This window comes from Diplotaxodon limnothrissa, unplaced genomic scaffold (assembly GCF_057381915.1).
Source record: "Diplotaxodon limnothrissa isolate DT_005_m unplaced genomic scaffold, D_limnothrissa_male_GT1.1 unmapped_scaffold_4, whole genome shotgun sequence".
Classification (NCBI taxonomy): Eukaryota; Metazoa; Chordata; class Actinopteri; order Cichliformes; family Cichlidae; genus Diplotaxodon; species Diplotaxodon limnothrissa.
The window spans coordinates 1289671-1313847 of NW_028188558.1; the positions used below are offsets into that span (position 1 = coordinate 1289671).

A 24177-nucleotide genomic window follows, 5' to 3' on the forward strand; every position below is an offset into this window, starting at 1 on the left:
AGAACCTGTTCAATTCCAATTCACAAGGTCCAAATTAGATTCCATTTAATTCTTACTCAGAGAGTCAGAAACATTATAATTCTGATCATTTATCAGTACTGACACTTGTGAAACTTCATCAGAGGTGTGAGCATCACAGCAGATGCTTTTGTGTCAAAGTAACTGAGGATAAAACACAAAACCATGAAGCAGATTTTCCTGGCCTAGCTTTTTACAGTAGATAACCTTAAAAATATTATTCAGCAGTAGAACAAAAGCAGACGAGAACCACGACTCAACAAATGTACATTGGCTGATGCTGCTGAAGTGATTCAGAGGTTTTAATAAGAGGTTTTAATAGAGACACAGCAGAGCATTTTGCAGTTTCACTTCATTTGAAAAAAATAAATAAAATTTGGTATTGAACAGCAGAAATGAGGCTGTCTTGTCGGAAGTCATTAAAAAAAATGGCTGTAAGCAACGGTAGACTGCTTCATAACAAGCAAGCGAATAATGCCAAAAACAGAGATTTGAGATGGGAAACGGTGTTCTTAAAGTACACTGAGAGAGGCAGAGAGCTGTGCTGTGTTGTTTTTCTGTGTGTGTTTTAATGGTGGTGGAAGCAAACCAGCAAAAGTAAGAGGGAATTCATGACAATGTTTATGTCAAGCGAAATGTGTCTTCTTTTGCTGCTGGTTTGGTTAGAGAGAGACAAAACGTGCAGCTTCAGGATCTGAGCAGCTTTCAGCACCAACGGCATCACAGCTCAGACTTGGATTCAGGATTAAGCCCTTTATGTTTGACTGTAGTGATTGTAGCTCTGTCCTTGTTATTAATCGCTTTAGTCAAACACAGCTATTGTTTGCTGGGATGTGTATATACTTGACAGTTTGTATCTCAGAGTTATCAAAGACACTGTGGATAATCATCAAGAGATTGTTGTCCTCTTAATAATGACCTATTTGATTGTTTGTTTTTTCTTCTTCTTACAGATTCTGGTATTTGGCCAAAAGAGAGCTTCACAATTCTTGGCTTCACCTGTGGTAGAAAAATGACTAAAGTTATGCAACACTCTCTAAAATTAAAGCTATGCAACGCTTTAACATGAATGGCGAAGGAGTGCATCTCTTTCACTGTCTCTTCCTGTCCTCTTCTCAGTCTTTGTTGTGGCACCTCTGCTATGTGTTATAGAAAGCACTTGGAATCATGTTCAATACAAAAACACCAAACTCGTGGGATTGCCCTAGCAAGCAGTTGGTAAAAACTAATTAAAACTGATATATATCAGCTTCACTTTCTAGCTGCAAAAGCACGTTTCTGCAAAAGCATGCAGTTTCCTGTCAGCACTTTTTGGCACAGAGTGTACTCAGAGTTAGGCCTTTCTTATATAAAGCAATATAATCAGCATATAAACATTTAAGATGATAAATTTAAAGCTCAACAGTAACTGCTATAAATATTATAACTACACATGTAGTGCTTTTGCTTAAGTAAATTATAGTTGGGATCATAATAAGAAAACATGTGTTTTTATTTTCTGTGTACCCTGGGTACAGACCAGTATAAATATGGGATTCTTCCCAATAAATGCTGTCTAATAATGCTTCACATTGCATTAAACACTAGATATGTAAGCAAACAAACAAAAACCCATAGAAGCCAGTTTTAATTATTAAATGTGACAATTACATGGAGATGGAAAGTAAACGTGCTTATACACGTCTCTGTGATTACAGAAAATCCACACAGATGCTGTCAGAGCAGAGAATCTTTGATTTATCAGAATGATGAATGCAAATGATTTCATGAAATCTCACTTTTGTTCTGGGTTGTAAAATTCACCTGTCCAGTTAAACCGAATCCTTTGCAACACGGTTCTAAGAACCCTACCAACCTCATCCTCAGCTCTCTGCCTGTTATCCTTTTCAGCTGAGTATTCATCCACATGTGTTTCAACTTCTCTCTCATTTTCAAGCAAATTGCTCAGGCTCTCAGCTTCAGCACAGTTACCATATGGCCACTCTCTGAGGTCTTCTGTGTTCAAGCCAAACAAATTCTTACATGATCTGCAAGGCTTCATTCTGGCACCATCACGGAGACAAAAAGCCTCACACCTGATATTTCCAGGTACTTCAATTGTTCCATCAAAGTAATCTTTCTGGACTGTGTTTGGATAATAGGTCATCACCGCACCAGATACATATTTATGCCATTTGCTAAGACAGGAGGCAGCAATCATAATTTTCCCAGCGTTAGGACCTTTGGTGGACATGGAGACTCCACAGTACCTTTCTGATTTGTTGGTTTGGGATTTTTGAGAAATGCAGATGGTGGATGAGAAGAAAGCTGTTTTTTTATTATTCTCTTCTAAGTCCAAGTCTGTGAGGAGATCTTGCAGACTCTGCTTTATTTGCTCTTCATTCTCTGAGTTATTTTGCAGGACGATCTGAAAACAGTTACAGATCTGGTCAAAGTGTTGCACCTGATTATATAGTTGTTTTTCATAGAAAGTTGATCAACATGTTTGTTTCGCTGCTTGACTTATTTAACTATGCAGGACCATTGGATGCTTTTGGTTTAGACATTTTAAGATAGGGGGTGAAACATGTCACAAAAATCTATTTAATTTTAAATCAATAAGCAAAAATCCATCTTTGTTCTCACTAATTTATAATTAAATTTGCTAATTGACCTTTTTTTTTCCTATTTTGCTATGCCGGGCTGTCAAAACACGCTGAATTTAGAGTCTTTGAGCTGACTTAACAGATCCAGCAGCTACACAGTGACAGCATCATATACGCCTTGAAGACTGTAAGCATCTCCAATAATGAGTCTGTTAGACATTATTTAGAACTAACAAATTCTGAAGCAAGTCTCCAGCTCTCCTGCAGTCTCTGTGTTTGGTGGAGAAGTATAGCTAGAAGCATATGTTGAAGTATAAGGTACAGTATGGATTTTCTTTGGATTTCTCAGTAAAAAAGCACTTTGCATTATACTTTCCTAAAAACTGGAAGTTTGTCAGATTGACTGAAAATGTGAGAAGAGTTATCTTACCATGTCGAGCACACAGGAGAAGGGACTTCGCCTGGGAAGCTGAGTCGAATACAACTTTAAAGGCCTGGGATATCTTCTCATTAAAGAACCCAAAACAAAAGGATTAGGGAAGATTTCTTCTGGAGAAAAGGGGATGTTGTTGATTTTGCCCAGAAACAACATGCTGTGAAGGATCTGTTGAGTGAAAACATATTTGCTTATTGTTAGTAGTGATAAACAGGACTGTCTTAAAAGTGTCAAAGGTAACACACCTCATCCACCAAGTGTTGACTTCCCGGAGTCATGTAAGAGCCCCGAACCATCCTCTTGGTAATCTTGTAGGCATTAGTTTTGAACCTCCTTTGAGAAATTGTTGTCTTCTAAAATGATAATGATCGAGCAGTTAGGGATTTAAAAACACAGGAGATCTGATAACTTTGGCTACAGCAGAGTCTGCAGACATACCTATTTTGCTCTTGGTCGGCCTATTTTAAACATGAGAGACAACATAGTTAGTGAAATGTTGATAACATACAATGACTATCATTGGTGGCTGAAAAGATGCCAGGTAACAAGTGAAAAGCTGCTACTTACCATCGCCACAGTCTAAGAATGAAACAGGAAACACTGAGCGAGTTGCCTCCATCTTAAAGCTGTTGATCATGTGATTTAAAGGAAAGCCACACCCAGCTCTTTCCTGGAATTTTACTCGACTGTAGAAAACTGCTCCATTTGCCCCGCCCACCCATGATCTTTAATATCTACCAAAAACAACCTTTTGGTTGTCAGTAACCAGTCGATCGTTTTCGCGATTAAAAAGTGGCTTTTTGCGGCGGCGTTCCCACCGCGAGCAGAACTCCGGCTCAAAAACCGCTGTTTTTGAACACTTTTATTTACTTAAGCACTTTAATGGGCTTACTTTGAAACAAAGTGCGATTGAATGATTATTGTTATGTGTTGCCTTGAATTCGGCTATGCTGTCTGTTAGACAGCTGTTTTCCTTTATTGTTGTTTTTGTATTGTTTGTAGCGAACGCTACTGGAATGTATAGATTAAGCTACGTAGCCAAGATAATTAATAATTTAACTGTTGTACATTGGTTGATGATGATTTGCATTGTTACATAGGCTTGCAGAAAAATATATTTGTTTACCGGTAAACTGAATCGAACTTGATGTGCTAATGGACGTTTTTCTGACCTACAGGTCAGGTTTTGTTCCCTCCCTTTGAATTAATCTTCTTCATATTGAAGTGGCGAGCCGGTAGGACCATTCTTTGTTTCCCCTCTTTCCCCCACTTAGCCGTCTTTGGATTACGGACATATTTCCCCATTTGTATGAAGCTGGACTCTAAGGAGGAATACCTTAAAAGTGAACTTTAAAAAGAAGAGGACCAAAAAGGACTTTTGCACAGAAAGATCACAGCATTGATTTATTATTTAATTGTGGGCATTTATGTTGTGTGTTGTGTTAATTATTTTGTTCCATTTCCCCTTTCCTCCATTTATTCAATATATTTTTGGTACAAGATATTGCAGTCTTTGGTCTCATCATTCACACCATCTAGGCTCCATAAAGAACTATTTCTTCTGCGCATCAGTCAGTAAACTCATCCATTGAAATAAACTAGTCCTTAAATAACTTTGAGTTACACAGTGGCAAATGTAATAGAGAAAGACACAGGGCCACCTGAAATCTGTCGTCCTATCTGATTCAAAACCAACATGTAGGAGAATCTGGAATCTTTGATTTTGAGTTAAAAATAAAATATGGGTAAAATGCAGAAATGTTTTTACTAACATGTACTAACAGAGACTTGGAGGAGAGAGACCTAATGTTTAATAATCCACATTTCACTGTTTTACTCTTTGGTTCAGATGTGGATGCTGTATTGTTCTTTCTTTGTGATTGTTTATGTTTAAGTTGTTTGTTGCTGGTTTTTAGTTTTTTTGTCTGTTTGGGAGCTGACACAGTCTCTATGGAGATGGGTTTTTGGGGGGTAGCAGGAGGAGAGAAGCTGCAGAGAGGCGTGTAAGACTGCAACTCTGCTTCCTGGTCCCAACTCTGGATAGTCATATTTTGGGGGGTTTAATAAACTACTACTGCATGATGTAAAGCTGAAGTATTACACAGCTTTATGAACCTCCTGTTATCCTGGTAGACGAGTACAGCAATAAATCTTTTACTTGAACATCTTCTGGCTCCAATAAGCTTTGAAATGTGACCATGAAGTTAGAGACACACTGACTGAAACCCACAGCTGTGACTGTGGATCACATCCACACACAGTGTAGCTGCTGTCTCTGTGTGAGGTCTGTGTATATATGTACATATTTATGCTTATATTCATATTCTCTTATTCCCCTTTATTTGATATCCTAATTCTGTGCTGTGTAAAAGTTTGTCGGTGTTCTGCTGCTACAAACTGAATTTCCTGGAGGATAAACATGAGGGATTCATAAAGTTCTATCTCTCTGTTAAAATCCCCCAAAATAAATGAAATGTGAATTTCAGGCAGACGTGTTTTTAAAAGAGTCTCTTTAATGGAAAAATGTGTTTTTAAAACCAGCCAATAGGAGCGTCTGTGGATATCAGCTGAGGCTGAACTCAGGAACACCATCATATATAAATACACAGAATTAAATCACTAGATAAAAGACGTCATTAAATAAGGATCAAATCAACATGTCAGAGGTCAAAGGTCAGTCAGAAGAGGTGTGGTTAAACACTGGCAGTGCAGTGACCTAATGCAGTTTGGTTACCGCCACGGGAAAAGCCCCGCCCCCTCTGAGCCTCCGCTGTGTCCTCAGCACATCCAGGAGCAGCAGGTCAGAGGGGGCGGGGCCATGTCAGGACTTATTTTAAGTAAAATTTAAAGTGGAGCGACGGCAGGAGTCACACAGCAGTAACCAGCTCTGTCTGCCAGGGTCAAAGGTCAAACAAGTCCTGCAGCTGACCCACACACAGACTTACACTGATCCACAGAGAGTGATGAATCCACACATCACTCGGCTGGAGGAAGCTGGGTTTTGTTAGATTATAATATTATTTTATGCCATGTTATACCCCTAATTAAAGATTGTGAATTATTATGTAGTTTTAGTTTGCATTATTCTCCTGAATTAGAAGAAGCTGATAACTATTGCATTAGTTAAACTGATGTGCATTATATTAAACTGCTGATTTATTGTGAATGAATGATATTGTTTTATGATGCATTATACTGCTGAGTTATAAGAAATACTGTTTGCAGAAAGTCATCGCCTTATTTGTCTGATTAGAAGAGAACATGCTGGAGTTTTCTGCCCCATCTCAGCAGGAGCAGATAAACAGGGAGCCAAGGTCGTAGCTTAGGCGCTGTGTGAGAGAAAGCATGTGAATGTTTAGGCTTTTATGATAAGGTGGAGGCACCAGAGGCTATAAGAGTTTGAGCAATGCTCCACCATTTTGAGATCAGAGGCTGTCTGCATCAGTGTCCATCTCCCACGTGTGTGATCATTAAAATCATCGTTTGACTCAACCCGACCGGACCAGTGTTGTTATTGTGGTTTTTCTCTTGTCTCCATCCCCAATATTTTGAACTCGTAACATTTTCCACACCGTCCAATCAGAAACTAGTGTTGACGCTGAGACCCGTCTCTGTAACAGGAAGTCCATGAACAGGCAGACCCTCTGCAGCAGGCTGACCTGTGACCTCTGAGATAGAGGGAGGAGTTTGTGTCAGCAGGGGGCGCTGCAGCATCGCCTGAGAGCTTTAAGAACAACAGCAATAAACAGGAAGTGAAAGTCACACTTCTGTTGGTGTGCGTTATCAGCAGACCCCACCCTCTACAGGAAGCTGAGATAAGAAGCAGCCAATCACAGAGCAGAGAGCATGTGACTTCCTGTTCCTGCTGTTACTGTGACAACAGCTCCTGGGACAGAGAGCAGCTTTCTAAAGAGGAAAGATGTTGCTGTCACCCCCGGGTGTCATGTGACCCACCTGATGTACCGATTTAAGACTGTAAGAACAATAATAACAACATGTTTTAGTCAGGTGATCCATGCAGAGCAGATCCATGTGACCAAACACAGCTGGATCACATGTTTCCTCTCCTGGAAACAGAAAGCCTTCATGTATAAAGGCTCATGTACCCACTGAGCCCTGCTCTCAGATCTGTGAGGCTTTAACAAACAACAGTTTAAAGTCATGTTTAGCATCTTCTGTCAGTGTGGAAGGTCACACACTTTCCTGAGTGTTGAACCCTGAACTACTAGCTGTTCATGTCAGCCTGGACATAAATACAGACCTGCCTGCTGTCATAGACCCCAGCACTCACATGTTACTTATAAGTGACTCATATGTATGCATGTATATATTGTGTATGTTGTGCTATTTCTTACTTAGTGTGTTGTGTCTTTGTTCCTGTTTGTGCTGCAGCACTGTAACCTAAATAATTTCCCCTGGGATCAAAAAAGTATTCTGATTGTGATTAAATGAAAGCAGTCAGAGCAGAGGACGGTGATGTAAGGAATGGGATTTTAATCAGCCAGTCTCCTTTAACTCTCAGCATCACAAAGTAATGTGGTAACATCTGGACTGATGTGTTTACTGTCAGCTAGTTTAAATGCTGTAGGCTGCAGCCGCTGCTCTAACACTATAACTGTAACAGGGCTCAGTGCTGCTTCTAACAGTCTGAGCTGCTTCAGGCTTTATTTGTGAGGAGCACAGCAGCTTACAAACACGTGGCTGGGCCTGGACCCAAAGGAGTGTTTGTTAAAGCCTGCAGTGAATCCAGCAGCAGAATGATGGAAATGCAACACAGCAATGATGAAGAGGAGCAGCATTAAAGCCAAAGTCCAGTTCATACAGTTAGGTCCATAAATCAAATAAGGGAAAATAAAATGTTGTTGGATGCACCTGTCTGCAGCCTTAATGCTCTCTGGTCGCTATGGTAACGCGTAAACATTTCTTTCAAAATAAGACACACGACTACAACACGGGAAAAGACCCAGGGAAACGAAGTTAAGGATAAAAACCCTGAAAACCATTGTTGGATTTATATTTTATCATTGTCATTGTTATTGGGGAATATCTGACCATATATGCTTAGAGGTGTAGAACCAATTGTGTAATGATAGTAGTCTTTAAAGACTTTGTGTGACTCCAGAGTGTTCTGGCATTCACACCCACGTCCTGGGATCATGGGAGAGGTGCTACCTTCTTATTGTTTTGTGGTAGGATGTCTGTTTTAGTCTAAGTGCCTTTTGTTTAGATGAACTGCTGGACTTCCAGACCAGCAGGTTTAGGGAAGTCGTTTATGGGGTCACACTCTGACTCCACACACACATACACACACACACACACACACACACACACACACACACACACACACACCTACATAACATACAGACTGGTACCTTTGTTCTCGTGTATGTTAATGAACCTATGTATGTTCATGTAACCTCAATAAAAGAACAGTGTTACGAGGGAACGGACGAGAGCGACTGTGGTCAAGCGAAGGAACGGCATTGGTCCAGGTCTCTCCCGTGCACGAGAAACATAAAGAACTACTCGTGTCTTGCTTTGCTGTGTAGCTGGATTGAACGATCCAGCGAACAGGTTTATGCTACAAACCTATCAACCATCAATTTCACACCGAGCCTCGACTCTCACGGCCCGGTACCAAACGACTCACGGACCGGTCCGTGACCCGGGGGTTGGGAACCGCTGAGTTAACGCATGAGTAGTTCAGGGCTGCACGTCATTTTCATTGTTAATATCTTTGTGAAAAGCACATTGATGTGAAAATCTTCATGAGAGTCAGAGGCCCTACAACACGATTAAAGATTCATTCAAAAGAAAATCACAAGTTATTATCATCTTCAGAACATTTCATTAAACATTAGAGACAGACTGCTGAGTACATCTCATCTCTATCCAAACAACCTACAGTCCACAAACACATCATGAACCAGTGCTCTGGGCTGTGGTCTGTCCCTAGTTACATGGATCAGCTGGTTCCCTGCAGGTGACTGCTGCTGTGGTTTGGAGCGGATGAATAAACCTGAACTGAATCAGGTGTCCAGTTACTTTTGGTCCCTTTAAACCAGGCTGTCACATGTTCAGGATGTGAAACTCCTCCTCCTCCGTGAAAACGGGTGTGGGTCTCAATCAGCCAAGGTTTTGGGTGAACCCATTGTGAGATCTAGCCCCACGCTATCATGTGATTTCCTGTGATCAAATGTCCCAGGATGTAAGTGGGCGTTAAGACGTCCATGTCCCTCTTCAAGCAACTTAAAGAAGTCCAGACGCTTTTCTTTCCAAGCTCCTTCAACAACATCATTCATAGAACAGCTTCCAGCTTCTTTTGCTCGGCTACAGTTTGGATGGATTTGCATTTAAAGATGCAACAAGACTAAAATGGTTAGGGTCAGGAGGTCAAAGGTCAGAGCTCCTGTGGGTCTGAGGGCGGCCTCACGCTGGAGAAGGATGAAGGAGTCTGACCTGAGCCAGTGTTTGACATGAACACATCAGCACTGCTGTCAGTGAGCCTAACGACAGCCGTTAGCATCATTTCAGTGTTTCAGTCATAAAAACACTTCCTGTCTCTGTGGTGGTTACAGTGACATCATGCAGTTTGTGCTTTGACCTCCAGAGGGCGACAAATCAGCACAGACAGAGAGCTCCATTCAAACTTTGCTGCCATCAGGAATAATTCTTCAAATATAATCATCAGTGTTTGAGCAGTTATGATATCAGGGACAATCTAGACATGTGTGACAATACTGAACATGTCACATGACACACCTCAAACATCATGTGATCCACTCTCAGTCTGCACTTTCATTCATGACTTCAACAGGTTGAAATGAGCTTTGAAGAAACATTCAGTGAAATAAATCTTTCATGGATTCATGTGAGCAGCAGATGAACTTTACAAAGAATCAGTGGATTTATCTTCTGTTTTAGATCAACTTTGATCACTTCGAGCCATCTTAAGTCCGTTTGTTCTTCTCACTCACTAACGTCTCGTATGATTTCAGATCCCTGCTGTTCCCCAGCTGCCCTGTAGGTGGCCTCAGTGTGTCTCACACCATTTACAGATGATTACAGGTCGTTTACAGTTCAAACAGGTCCAACATAAGAAATATGCAGAAAATATCCTGCTATAACAGTTTGGGTCAAAGTGCAGATGTTCCAGATGTTCTGAGTCTGTCTGTGTTTCATGTTAACATGTAGATGTTGGACCAAAGTGAAGCTTTTTGATGTGACAGCAGGAATGTGAAGTGTAACTCTGAGCTGTAGGAAATGAAACTAAACGGACTTTTTCTCCTTTATTTATAGGAAAGTGTAGGAGAGCAACAGATGAACAAGCGTTACTGTAACAGGAAACATCAGAGGACCTTTATGTTCATCATCATCACTGTTTCCTTGTTCTGTCACAAACACACAACACTTCCTGCTCTCTCTCTGATGGATCTGATTGGCTGTTTCATTCCCAGGAGGTCAGGGCGTCACACAAACAGCTTTAACTGCACAACGACACACTTTAAATCATCTGCAGACAAACCTGTGTGTTTGATTTATGAAGAAATAATAAAGACGTGTGTGCAGCTGTCCATGAAGCAGCTTCTCACACAAACTCTGACACTTCAGCCACTTTAATTCCTGCAAAGCTGCGTAATAAAGAGCTGTGACTGCTATGAGCTGCTGATGATGACTGCATGAAGCTCTCAGCTGAAGCTTCTTTCATTTATTTTAATGTTAATGTCGCCTTTTTAAGCCTGTGTGAGGATTTTAATGACACACATTAAAGGAGCTTCTTTGATTAGAACCAAATTCATGTTGATTTTCAGCCTGAAATGATAAAAACTTTAATAATTCTGTTTATAATCATCAACCTGGAGACTAATGAAAAGTATAATAGTGAAAAAAAGCCTTTATTATTTGAGTAATGCCTGAATCTGCTCAGAGACGGAGACAACACAGAGGTGTTGATGACAGTTTGACATTAACTGAATTAAAAACAAAGTGCTCTTATTGTGAAAATCTGCCTCCTACTTCTTTAAATCATTTTTATGTATTTTTTAACCTCACAGTGAAACATTGAGGCATTAATCTGACACAGTTTGATCAGCAGCTGTGTTTTCACTGACGTTTCACTTTGATTTGTTCAGACTGAGCAGAGAGGATCGGTTCTCTGTGTGCGCACTGCTGAGAAACACAAGCTCATTTCTGCTGTTTCATGAAAAGTGTTATGGAGGAACAAGAAGTTCAGCCTCTAAACTCTCAGCGTGAGGACTGAGTGAAGAGTTTCAGAGCAGAGAGTTTTGGCTCACAGCTTTTAGCGTCTACACAAAGAGACGATTACGCACTTGATCTGAGAACATCTCCACCTCCTACAAACAAACTCTCCTACGAGCAGCTGTCACAACCACAACAGGCAGAAGACTGGATCCTGCTGCAGGTTAATGATTGATCTAAAGGCAGCTGACCTTTGAGCAGGAACTTGTGAGTCTTTTATTGTGTTTAATGCTCACAGTGCTGAAGCCTGCAGACACACCCACATCATATTATTTGTTCTCAGGGTTGTTCGGCGTGGTGGAGTGGGAACAGAAACTTTCTGCAGGTTAATTATTGATCAAACTAAAGTCATATTAAGGAGCTACTGGCACGGAGTCAGAGCAGAGCTCAGAAATCTGAAATATATCAAAGTATATTAAAGTTAGAGTTTAGAGAACACTGTTTGGTTAGCTGCCTCAAAGGCAGATGACTCTCAATATCACAAGATCAGGTGAAATTTCAGACCAAGGGAAAATCACTGGGATTATCTGTGAAGAGGCAGAAAAGCATAGACCTCGTCTACCTTATAGACATTTTGAAAAGGTAAGAGTGAATCTGTCTTCATTCATCTACATGGAAACATAAAACCAAAAAACAAACCAATACAACAAAATCACACCCAGTAGGGGTGGGCGATATAAACGATATACGATAGAATCGATTAAATTTGGTCAACGATAGAGATTTTGACTATACCGCTCTATCGCGACAGCGCATGTGATGATGTCATCAAACTGCACCTGTTTTGGTCGAAAGCATCGCAGCGGTTAAAACCATTATCCTCTGCAATTATGCTGGGTGACAGTCACAGCAAAGAGATGAAGCACTTTTGAAACGCGGGGAAAGCCAAAAACTGCGCTTCCTCCACTTCCGTAACATTGATTCAATAATGTTGAATTCTCTGCAGCTGCTCTATTCCCATGTTGTGGCAGTATATTAATAACTAGCCTCGTGTTGTGGATGAATGATCTCAGTTGTTCTCGTGACTGAAGTTTGGCCCGTGTACAGCATCCTGCTATGCGACTGCATTTGTCCCTGACCACCAGAATCCCTCACGTTAACTTTTATCGAGTGGAAAAAGAGTTGGGGTTCATCCTCCAGCTTCACTGTGCTAATGTTATGCTAACATAGCTGTGTCGCTAGCAATCACGTAGCACAACATTATATACCAGGTAGTCCAACTTCAGTAACCCTGCAAACGCCACTGCTGTTTAGTTTTCTGTCTTCATTTATGTTGGAAGTGGTAGCAGAGCTGTTTGAATTAGTTTCAAAAATCTCAGTCAGAACATGGTATGAAATGTTTAGGTGTAAACTAGCGCGCTAACTTCCTGTTAACTTCTAACTCCGTTAAATTTAATAAATTCTGTTTTCATGGATATTAAACTTAATTGTTACATCTGCTAAAGCAGCAACGCTGATGATTTTATTAAAGATGAAAGAATTTAGACCGTTTTTAACTCTCAGTGTTCGTTTGACTTTGGGACCTGAAGCTGTCGGAGTTTTGGACCCAGATTACTCCGTGAAGCTCCTCACTACGGCAGCCGTAATGCTCTGACGATCCATCAAGCAGTGCGGCTTACCAAAGTTGTGCTAAAACATTTTTAACAGATTTCTGCAGCCAAAATCGGTTCGAGGTCACGAAGCACAACCAGAATTCATACATAAGGCACACTCTTGATTTTTGAGAAAATTAAAGGATTGTAAGTCTGCCTTATAGTGTGGAAAATACGTTATACAGAAGAAAAGAATATATCGCGATATATATCGTTACCGCACATGCTTCAAATTATACCGCGATATGGATTTTAGGCCATATTGCCCAGCCCTAACTCCCAATTTATTTACAACATTTGAAACATACAGTGTAGCTCCGTCAAAACACTCCAAGGCCAAGTGAAAGTGCTGAGAGGGAAAAGATCATGATTAATGATTCATTTAAACTCATAACTGGGTGCAGCAGCTGAGCTTTGACCTGTGAGCTGCAGCTCAAGCTTCTTTTATGGTTCAGTGTTTAATGTGTAAACTGTTTATCACTGCAGAGACGCCTACAGGCTATCTACTGTTCAAAAGTGAATTGTTATACACAGTGCAGCAGCTGACCTTTGACCTGTGAGCTTCAGCCTCTTTGCTGGTGTGAAGTGTTTAATGTGACGCAGTCTGCAGACACAGACGACTGCTGACGGAGAAGAAGCAGAGGATTTTCTCTGTTTCTACACAGACCTGGTCCAGACAGCAGAGAGCTGCAGAGTGAAGACGTTCATTGGAAGAAGCTGAGTAAGTTCAACGTCCTCTTTGAATCCTGGATCAGGAAGTGAATATTTGGTGTTTAAATAAGGTTTCTGTCTTTGACTCAGTCTGCTGTCACTTTTTAGAGAGAAAAGGAGATTTTAGATTAACTGGTGTTCCTGCTGCTCTAGCATTAAAGCACAGTATAGGTGACTGCGCTGATGCCTGTTTATAATTTCACCAAAGCTAATAAACTGTTGGCTAAATTTTCTTGTTTTCAGATGTAAACAGAGGTGAGAGGAGCAGATAATAAGGATTAAATATTATGCTGAATAACTAAATTCTGCTAGTCTGTGACGTAACTCCCAGCAGCATCGCCTCATTTCTTTGACCTTGACCTAGCTAAGCTAACATGAGTTAGCTTAGCTAGCAGAGCAGCTATCTCTGCTGTCTGTCATGTGACCGAGTCAAGTGTGTGTAGTAGACTTGTTAGCATAGCTAGCAGGCTGAAAGAAGCTAGCAAACTGTGTGAACACTTTGTAAGAGGTGAGCAGTGAAGGATAAGGAGCTCCTCCAAATGCTGATAATGCACTTAACCTGAATTTACTGCTTGTTACATTATATGTGATGTTCAGTCAAAAACAATTACTTAAATTAACATTATTATTAGTAGTAGTATTAGTATTAGTATTTGTTTATTATTCATGACATGGCTCCCTACTGTAGTGGTTTGAACAACTGATCTGTGGTTATTGTGTCCCTGCAAATTCAACAATGCGCCTCAATGCAAAGCATCAAACAAATATTTTTATTATCAAGTCCTACTGGATGAATCACCGTAGCTCTGACAGTGAAGCACACCCATTTTTATTGGTAGTCACCTTGTAAGCAATGTTCCCTCTAAGCTGCGCACTGTTGGCACGGTCTCTGCGCAGAGAAAATCTGTATTGAGCACACAAAAAGAATTCTAACCTGAATTGAAATTAAAGTAAATATGTGCCAGTGTTTTAGCAAAGCGGCTGATGTGGAGTGAAGCCACGTTAATGACAACGTGTACAACCATTGGAGATGTGAGCAGGACAGACGGAACAACTGACAGGAAAAGTGTGGACTTTATACCAGTTTTTAAATTGTGTTGATCGACCATGTAAAACCAGAGTTATGATAAAAATATCTGCAATGTTTGGTTTTCTTCCTGAATACTGTCGTTGTTTATATTTACTGCAGGAAGAAACGGTAAAAACTGCGTTTTATAAGGAAAACGCTCGAAAGCCTGTGAGCAAAAACAATACCAACCCCCAGCCTTTCCTATTGGTCGAAAAATGTACCATGTCGACCAATCAAAACATGGCATTTAGTTGTTAAGAAACGGAGTGACGGCGGTGTTTTGAGATGTGAGAGATTTGAGACGTTTAGAGCAAATCTTGTGTAGTTAGTGTGTAGTCAGTGTGTAGTTAGTGTGTAGTGTAGTCAATAGTGTTGTTGTGTGTGTCAGAACAATGAGGCGACTGCTGAGTGTTACAGGTGTTACAGCAGTGACACATCTGCTGCTGTCAGGCCTGCAGGTATCAGGCTGTTGTTCTCCTTCATCTCATAGTGGACAGAAATTATTTTTTGGAGCGGCACAAATAATTTGTGTGGCATCAGATTTGATGCAGAACAGCTGATTGTTCTGTAAATAGTTTGAAATGTTTATTTTAAAAAAAACACCTTGGCTGTAGTTTTTTGCAGTAAACAGCTGCAAAAAACTTTGTTTGCAAAACTCAGTTACTTTTTTGAAGAAGTAACTATATAATTAACTGCCCAACATTGGTCATTATTTACTGTATGTTGCAGACAGAGTTACAGACTCTCTCCCAGACCACAGACTCATAATACAAGTCAGAGCTTTATTTAAAGAAAGTTGTGTTTTCAAAATTGAAGTTCAAGTTATTTTTCCTTCCAATAGTGTTAACATGCTACAGGTCATGAACAAGATTTTCTTTTTTAACTTTCATTGTAAGTGGGCTAAAGCAGTTAATTAAAAGTAGTTTAACAGAAATGTAAACGCTGTAAATTGATTATTTTAATAAACATGTAACTTGGATGGATTCGACGCTGGCGTGACCACAGTGCACACGTCTAATGTCGCTCACAGTGGATCGCTCAGGGAGGTTGTGTGTTCGCTCAGACACGTGAAACATTAGAGGGAACATTGCTTGTAAGTGCAAGCTTTAAACTCTCATGGATGAGTAAAACTCATTAGAAACACTGGCGAGCAGTGAGTGAATAACAGGTCTGACAGCAGCAGCAGGGACGGTGCTGTCATAGTTTAATGTGGAGTCTGTTTGAACTCAAACACTGAAGAGCAAAGAAAAGAACTTTAATGGTTCTGGGTCCCTTTGACCAAGCACTTTGCATTTTTTGTATTATGGTTTATGGTTCTGGTTCATTTACAGTCTTATTTATGCTTCTTTGAGTTTCTTATACTTCCTGTTTAGTTCCTTGATCATTAGATTCCCTCTGTGTCTCTGTGTGCCTCTGTGTGCCTCTGTGTGTGTTTGTGTGTGTTTGTGTGTGTGTGTTTGTGTGTGTTTGTGTGTGTTTGTGTGTGTTTGTGTGAGGCCTGGTGCTCCATTCTATATTTCCTCAGCCTGTCATGTCTCTCTTGTCTCCTCTTTCCCTCACTCACTCTCGTCTGCCTTTCCTCCACTCCTCTGTCAAGCTCACGTGTCAGTGTTGCGTTCCTTTGTTTGCTGTTTTATTGTGAAAGTCTTGCATTCTTTGTTCAGTGTGTTTCATTTTTCCTGTGAAGGTTCTCAGTCATCCAGGTCATCATAGTTTAAGGAGCTTGGAAAGAAAAGCATCTGGACTTCTATAAGTTGCTTGAAGATGTTTCGCCGTTATATTTGGGTCCTACCCTGTCTGCATTATGCAGCTAGTTCAAGACCAACATTTTTCTAGTTTCCCAAACAGTGAATCAGTGTGTGTCAGTGAATGCATCGTGTGTGCTTCAGGCTCCATCTAGTGGACTGATAGCAGAGCAGCTGATGGCAGCTTCCTCTGCCTCACACTGCTGTCTGACTGCATCCAGCTGACACTGAGATGAAGCAGGAAAGAAGCAGCTGATATTTGGACAGCACACATGATGAAAGGAGGATTTCAGCTGATGTGCACATGAATGATTTGTTTCCTCTGCAGGTAGAAAGTGTGTGTGAGCTGAATTGAGCAGCATGGATCAGTGTGAGGACAGAGAGGAAGGAGTCCCTCCCTCTAAAAGCACTCTGTGTGGGGAACATGAGAGCCAGACCAAAGCTCAGAGGTGAGATGACCATCTCTAACTGTCCATGACTCTTCTCCATGTCACAGCTCAGCACTCACATCACTGCTGCATCATTATTCACAGGAACCAGCCTGGACCTCCACCAAGCTCTGTGTCTTATGAAAGTAACTCAGTCAAAGATGCCATTAAGATATTTGAGCAAAGACAGTCAGCTGAGAAAAGGTAAGCTAATACCAATAATATCAGCTGATATGTGATGAGAATTTTACTGAAGATTTATAACTTTTTCAGGATCCATCAGAGACTCAAACCTGGACCTCGACCCAGCTCTGTGTCCTTACAGAGTGACTGGTCTAAAGGTTTTCCCATTGATTTTAAAGTCCAGCCTGTGTCTGCTGCAGAGAGGTGAGCTGTTAGCAACATGAACTCTTTGATTAAACTGCTTGATGTTGTTGGATATAAACTACAAACACGTCGTTCCCTCAGTCCCATTTAAACTGTCTTTTAAAACAAGCCTTTGGTTTCTAAACAACTGAAAACCCACTTCAGCAAACAGGAAGTGATCAGAGCGTCCGTCCACTTCCTGTCAGGCCCTGCAAACATTTCATATTGAAGAAAAGTAGCTGACATCTCACATTTTTACTCCACCACATTCAACCATTTTGACATTTTACAGCATGAAACTCTTGTCACATGACTCCTGTTATGTTATAGAGTCATGTGACCACCAGGGAGGGATTTGTATGGATGAAACACATTCAAATCAATCTGATTCATCAATGGAAACATTTTTGGTGTAAATGCAGCAACACTGAAAACGCTGAAGATAAAAACACAACAGATGAAATATGAACAAATCGAGGCTTTGAATACACGTGTGTGTGTTTGAGACACAGAGATAAATGGATTGTGTGTCTGTCCTATTGCTGCGTGAGGGTTTTATTGTAGATTTTGTGCGTGTACACTTTTGACCACGAAGGTGTTGAAAGGGCGTAAAACAGTTGGAGGCACCAGAGTGAACACTAGTGCTGTCAGTAGATTAAAACATGACTAATTAATGACACAATCTTCTGTCATTAATCCTGATTAATCACAATTACTTGATCAATAGCTGCAGTTACATTTTTCCAACTTTATATTTAAGCCTGTAACAGACGTTTACACCATATAATGAAGTCAATGCAGAATAAACACAAAGAATGTTAAACGCTTCAATTCAAAGAGACTTTGAATAGTTTTCAGTCTTTAACTCAGCTTCTCTGCTGTAAATACAACTTTGTAACAAACATATATACTAAAAGCTAAGTGTGCACTAATATATAATCATATATAATCTATATTACTGCTGTTAATGAAAATGTTTAATCAGACTCATCACAGGGTTACTGTGGATTCATTTGGATTAATCACCATTAAACATCATTTTTAATGTAAACGAATCAAATTTCATTTCATGAGCAAACAGACTCGAGAGAAAAGGGCAAATTTACACACTTAACATGTTTATTGAACATGTAAACATTGATTAACCTCCTGAATGAGCCGACCCCCCCAGGGACAGTCCTGCATGCTAATGATGGGCTCTGCTCTGTACCTGCAGGATTCTGTCAGCCACAAACTCCTCAGCTGATCCTGAATCTGAGCCCATCTGTCAAACAATCATTTTCTTCACAGGTCTGTGGAGGTGGCACTGATCCTGCAGCAGTCTAACACTCTCTGTCACTCTTCTTCAAGTCTTTGACACGAGGAACCAAAACTATGTTATTAACAACACTAACAGGTCTGCAGTTTGTCCACTTGGCAGTTGTGTCATCAGTGCTTTGCATTGTTGGGATATTTTAAGCTGGAAGTGCTTCGGTGACAAGAAAATTCCTTCTGTCACGATGTGCAGAATCCTTCATGTTGGTCGGCTGGTCCGTCTTGTTATTTTTTTAATACTCAAACTTTCCATCGGGAGGTCAGTGTGTGTTTGTCATCTTCCATATTGAGCTGATTGGTTCAGCTGCCCGTCACTAACAGATGTGCTGCACATCTGCACGTGTGCAAAGGTAACTCTACTCGGACAAACTGCTCGAAGTGCGTTGATAGAAACATTTCAGGGATTTTGAGTCGTTCTGCTCTCCAGATGTGTCGTGTTAAAGGTTTTTATCATGTTAATCATGATAACAGATGAACCCCTAACCCTACATGTTAATTTTGACAGCACTGGTAACTCCTTTTTAATGTTCTTCTGTCAGATCATTGATTAGACTCGACTCCAAATACGAGACTCGGAAAACTCAAATGAAAACTCAAATCAAAGCAATGAGAAAAGGACTTCTTGTGTTAGAATGAAAACATATGGAAGTGGTCAGGTTTCAAACACTCGTTGAATCTACTGCACAGTTACATTCAGGGACCTTTGGCCTCCTGAGAGCATTAGTTGATGGTTCATCACAGTTTTCTCAAAGTTTCCTCTGAGCTTCTGCAGCATCATCACTTCCATCACTGATGAAAGAAAGTTCATAGAAAACAGAAAATATATCTTCACAATCTGAGAGTCTAAAACTTGACAGACTTGATTCAGATGAAGTTATTTGAGCAGAAACTCCTGGATCTTTATCCTGTGTTGATCTAATCCTTCATGGTTCTTCCACAGAGTGGACCAGCAGAGCTCAGAGGTTCCCAGTGGTCAGTCTGCCCAGCAGCATCAAACACAGCTGGACTCCATATTTATGGTCTGTACATGTACAACAACTACTTTATTATTAATAATAATGCATTTATTTATAGGTCCCTTTCAGAACACCAAGGACTCTGTGGACTAAATGACCAAAAGAAAACAAACTTTGAAATCAGACGGTGCAAATGTGATCACAGGGAAACGTTTTAAACATCGAGGCTTTAAACAGAAACCAAAGTGAAACAGTTTGTAGTCGAGATCAGTGGGAATGAAGCTGAATAACTGTTTCTTCAATATCTTTGATCTCTTAAAAAAGAAAAACTAGCTGAAAGTCTGGCTGCTCTTATGAAAAGTACAGAGAAATTATGGGTCGCTCAACACTTGTGCACAATATAAGAGTTTAAATAAATCTGAAGAATAACTCAAAATCCTACAATCATACTGAGAAAATCATCTACAGCTAACTATCCAAGTGGATTTGTTTAAGACAGCTCCATCTGCTGGTGGCCCTCTGCAGGTGCATGAAAGGGGCGTGTTTATAGTGAAAGTAGTAGAGAAAGTAAACCCCACGGGAAGGAGGAGGACTCTCAGCAGCTTCCAGCTCATATTCAGACATTTGACTTCTCACTGAAAGCAGCAAGTTTGAGTGTCTGTACCTTAGTTAGAAGAGATAACATGGTCATAGTAATTAGAGTTGATTGAGCAATGCTGTCCTTATAATGTAGTTTATGATTTTTATACATCTTTTTATGGACAAGTCCAGTTTTTCTGTAGAGCCTCTCAAGTTGGTGACAGCAGTCAAAGTTCACGTGTAAACCAGAGCAGCAAATCAGGTCCAAATGTGTTGTTCACAGTGAGTGGGATCATCATTGGCTGCTATGTTAACCTCCTGCAGCAGGATGTCTTTGGTCAGAGAATGGATAGATCACTAAGTCATTGTTGAGTTTAGGGAGACAGTAGACAGTTGGAGGAGGTTCAGCCAGTTGACACACAGTAGATAAAATAACTGAAGGCAGGAGCAGACACCTGTATGACTTTCCACCTCTCACATAGATTATTTCCCTGGGCAGCGCCCCATGGCTGGTAGATGTAAACAAAGCTGGAGGAGAGGATTTATTCATCTGAGAAAAGTCACAGAGTTGTGTCTTGATGCTCAATCATCCAGGTACGTAAATCCCAAAAAGCTTGATTCTGTTCATCTGGATGTTTTCAGTGGGAGAAACGTTTCATCATCATCAGGTGACTTCTTCAGTCTCAGCTGACTGCAGGTTTCAATCTTATAAACAGGACATTTGTATGACTGAAACCAGCCCACTGAAGGAACAATGGGCTGGGAGGTCAGTTCATTGATCATTGGTACGCATACTGTCAGGACCATTGATCAATGGTTGTTGATCAATGGTCATGAGTCCAGTTCACAGAGAGCTGGGGAATGGCTGCAATCACAGCATGTAAGATGGTGACAGTTGTACCCTTGGGCCCCTCCTCCATTCAGAGATGGTCTTTTCACATAAATGGCCTCCTTGACTCCGCCCTCAAACCAGCGTTCACATTTACTCAGGACCTTCTTGATGTGAAGTTCTTCTGCTTCGCTGGCTGCTGTGTCTGTGGGGATGGTGTTTGTTCTGTGTTGTAGTGCCCTGATGACGCCCAGTTTGTGCCCCAGTGGATGATGAGAGTCAAACCTTAAATGCTGATCTGTATGTGTAAACAGAGTGAACCTTTAAGACCAGTTGTCTGTACGATCAACTCAGTCACCTGAAACATCTCCAAGTTTCTGGCTTTGATCATCAACTTGTTGGTAGTTCAGCTCTGAACACCAGTGAAATGTTTCTCCCACTGAAATCGCTGCATTCATATGAACAGCATCAACGTTTTGGGATCGTAGAGTTGTGGACAAAGTCTCAGTTAATCAGATAAAGTCAAACCTATAATTGGTAAAGAGTTCGTGGATGATATGCCCCTTGATCGTAAAGAAGTGGATGTTGTGTGGACTAAAGTTCAGAGTGGTGGGTCATTCATAAAGTATTCTGTTCCAGCTGCTGGAGGACAACATCATCACTTTTGTGAAGAACGAGCTGAAGAAGATCCAGAAGGCTCTGAATCCAAATAAGCCCCAGTGCTTGGAGTTTCAGAGGGAGGATGATGAGCAGAGGAGAAACAGCAGAGAGGCATTTGTGAAGATCACAGTGGACTTCCTGAGGAGAATGAAGCAGGAGGAGCTGGCTGACCGTCTGCAGAGCAGTAAGAGGATTTATCTAAAGATTTAAGCTGCTGGATAAATGAGAGACTTGTGACACCAGTGTGTTCAGTCATTTCTCAGTGGGTCAGAAATTGTCATCAGCATTTTGTAAAATATGATTGTTAAAGTTGTATTTTTATTATTATTATTCAGAACTTCCAGCTGCTGTTTGTCATCGTAACCTTAAATCCACCCTGAAGAAGAAGTTCCAGTGTGTGTTTGAGGGCATTGCTAAAGCAGGAAACCCAACCCTCCTGAATCAGATCTACACAGAGCTCTACATCACAGAGGGAGGGACTGCAGAGGTCAATGATGAACATGAGGTCAGACAGATTGAAACAGCATCCAGGAAACCAGACAGACCTGAAACAACCATCAGACAAGAAGACATCTTTAAAGCCTCACCTGGAAGAGATGAACCAATCAGAACAGTGCTGACAAAGGGAGTGGCTGGCATTGGGAAAACAGTCTTAACACAGAAATACAGCCTGGACTGGGCTGAAGACAAAGCCAACCAGGACATCCAGTTCATATTTCCATTCACTTTCAGAGAGCTGAATGTGCTGAAAGAGGAAAAGTTCAGCTTGGTGGGACTTGTTCATCACTTCTTTACTGAAACCAAAGAAGCAGGAATCTGCAGCTTTGAAGACTTCCAGGTTGTGTTCATCTTTGATGGTCTGGATGAGTGTCGACTTCCTCTGGACTTCCACAAAACTACAATCCTAACTGACCCTAGAAAGTCCACCTCAGTGGATGTGCTGCTGATAAACCTCATCAGGGGGAAACTGCTTCCCTCTGCTCGCCTCTGGATAACCACACGACCTGCAGCAGCCAATCAGATCCCTCCTGACTGTGTTGGCATGGTGACAGAGGTCAGAGGGTTCACTGACCCACAGAAGGAGGAGTACTTCAGGAAGAGATTCAGAGATGAGGAGCAGGCCAGCAGGATCATCTCCCACATCAAGACATCACGAAGCCTCCACATCATGTGTCACATCCCAGTCTTCTGCTGGATCACTGCTACAGTTCTGGAGGATGTGCTGGAAACCAGAGAGGGAGGACAGCTGCCCAAGACCCTGACTGAGATGTACATCCACTTCCTGGTGGTTCAGGCCAAAGTGAAGAAGGTCAAGTATGATGGAGGAGCTGAGACAGATCCACACTGGAGTCCTGAGAGCAGGAAGATGATGGAGTCTCTGGGAAAACTGGCTTTTGATCAGCTGCAGAAAGGAAACCTGATCTTCTATGAATCAGACCTGACAGAGTGTGGCATCGATATCAGAGCAGCCTCAGTGTACTCAGGAGTGTTCACACAGATCTTTAAAGAGGAGAGAGGACTGTACCAGGACAAGGTGTTCTGCTTCATCCATCTGAGTGTTCAGGAGTTGCTGGCTGCTCTTCATGTCCATCTGACCTTCAGCAACTCTGGACTCAATCTGCTGGAACAACAACAAACAACATCCAAGAAGTCTGAAACAGGAGAATCTGCAAAGAAACACTTCTACCAGAGTGCTGTGAACAAGGCCTTACAGAGTCCAAATGGACACCTGGACTTGTTCCTCCGCTTCCTCCTGGGTCTTTCCCTGCAGACCAATCAGACTCTCCTACGAGCCCTGATGACACAGACAGGAAGTAGCTCACTGACCAATCAGGAAACAGTCCAGTACATCAAGGAGAAGCTCAGTAAGAATCTGTCTGCAGAGAAAAGCATCAATCTGATCCACTGTCTGAATGAACTGAATGATCGTTCTCTAGTGGAGGAGATCCAACAGTCCCTGAGATCAGGACGTCTCTCCACAGGTTATCTGTCTCCTGCTCAGTGGTCAGCTCTGGTCTTCATCTTACTGTCATCAGAAGAAGATCTGGATGAGTTTGACTTCAAGAAATACTCTGCTTCAGAGGAGGCTCTTCTGAGGCTGCTACCAGTGGTCAAAGCCTCCAACAAAGCTCTGTGAGTAAACATGTTGTCATCGCTTCATTGTTAAAATCATGGGAAATAAATCAGAAATGCTGAGTTCAAAGAGCACTGTAACATTTTTTAAAATAGTAAATTAAATGATCATCAGTCACTCAGTAAATATATGGTAGTTTTAATGTTTCACTCCAGCATTTCTAAAACACACTTTGTTCTGTAACTCTTATCAAAGGACAATCCAGACCCAGCCTATAAGAACATGAGCTCTGATGCTTCAGCCCCTCTGACAGGTTTATTATCCTCAGCTTGTTCACTTGTCTCCAACTCCAGGAGTTTGGTTGTTTTATTCTAAAGCACAAACTTCACCTGCCAGACTTCACCTACATCTTTTTCTGATGTTCATAATTTAAGTTCAAGTTTGTATCTCACTTTCAGTGCACACCCTCCCTTTTTAAATATAAATCTCTGCTGTGCTGTCATGTTTTCATCCTGTATGGAGGGAGAAACTCGGTCTTCATTACTGAAATTGCCTC

The 24177-nt window shown here is 41.2% G+C and overlaps 2 protein-coding genes across 3 annotated transcripts in view; one reads left to right on the forward strand and one right to left on the reverse strand.

The window, feature by feature from the left end:
• The window catches only part of LOC146606847 (protein NLRC3-like), a 1106670-nt gene that overhangs the window by 900952 nt on the left and 181541 nt on the right, over window positions 1-24177 (forward strand). Inside the window, exons 1-8 of one of the 2 annotated variants that reach the window (XM_085349198.1) lie at window positions 11841-11880; window positions 13494-13611; window positions 16744-16864; window positions 16949-17047; window positions 17117-17230; window positions 19464-19542; window positions 21527-21731; window positions 21883-23680. In XM_085349198.1, coding sequence (XP_085205324.1) covers window positions 16776-16864; window positions 16949-17047; window positions 17117-17230; window positions 19464-19542; window positions 21527-21731; window positions 21883-23680 — 2384 coding nt within the window. In that variant the 5' untranslated portion in view covers window positions 11841-11880; window positions 13494-13611; window positions 16744-16775. Of the gene's footprint in view, window positions 1-11840; window positions 11881-13493; window positions 13612-16743; window positions 16865-16948; window positions 17048-17116; window positions 17231-19463; window positions 19543-21526; window positions 21732-21882; window positions 23681-24177 lie in introns of those variants that run through there. The other variant, XM_085349214.1, reaches the window with a different exon arrangement.
• Window positions 1793-7314, reverse strand: LOC146606857 (uncharacterized). The gene is made up of 5 exons (XM_085349291.1): window positions 7301-7314; window positions 6637-6763; window positions 3285-3392; window positions 3034-3207; window positions 1793-2425 (listed from the first exon to the last, which is right to left on the reverse strand). Exons 1-5 carry the CDS (start codon window positions 7312-7314, stop codon window positions 1793-1795), a joined length of 1056 nt encoding a protein of 351 aa, XP_085205417.1.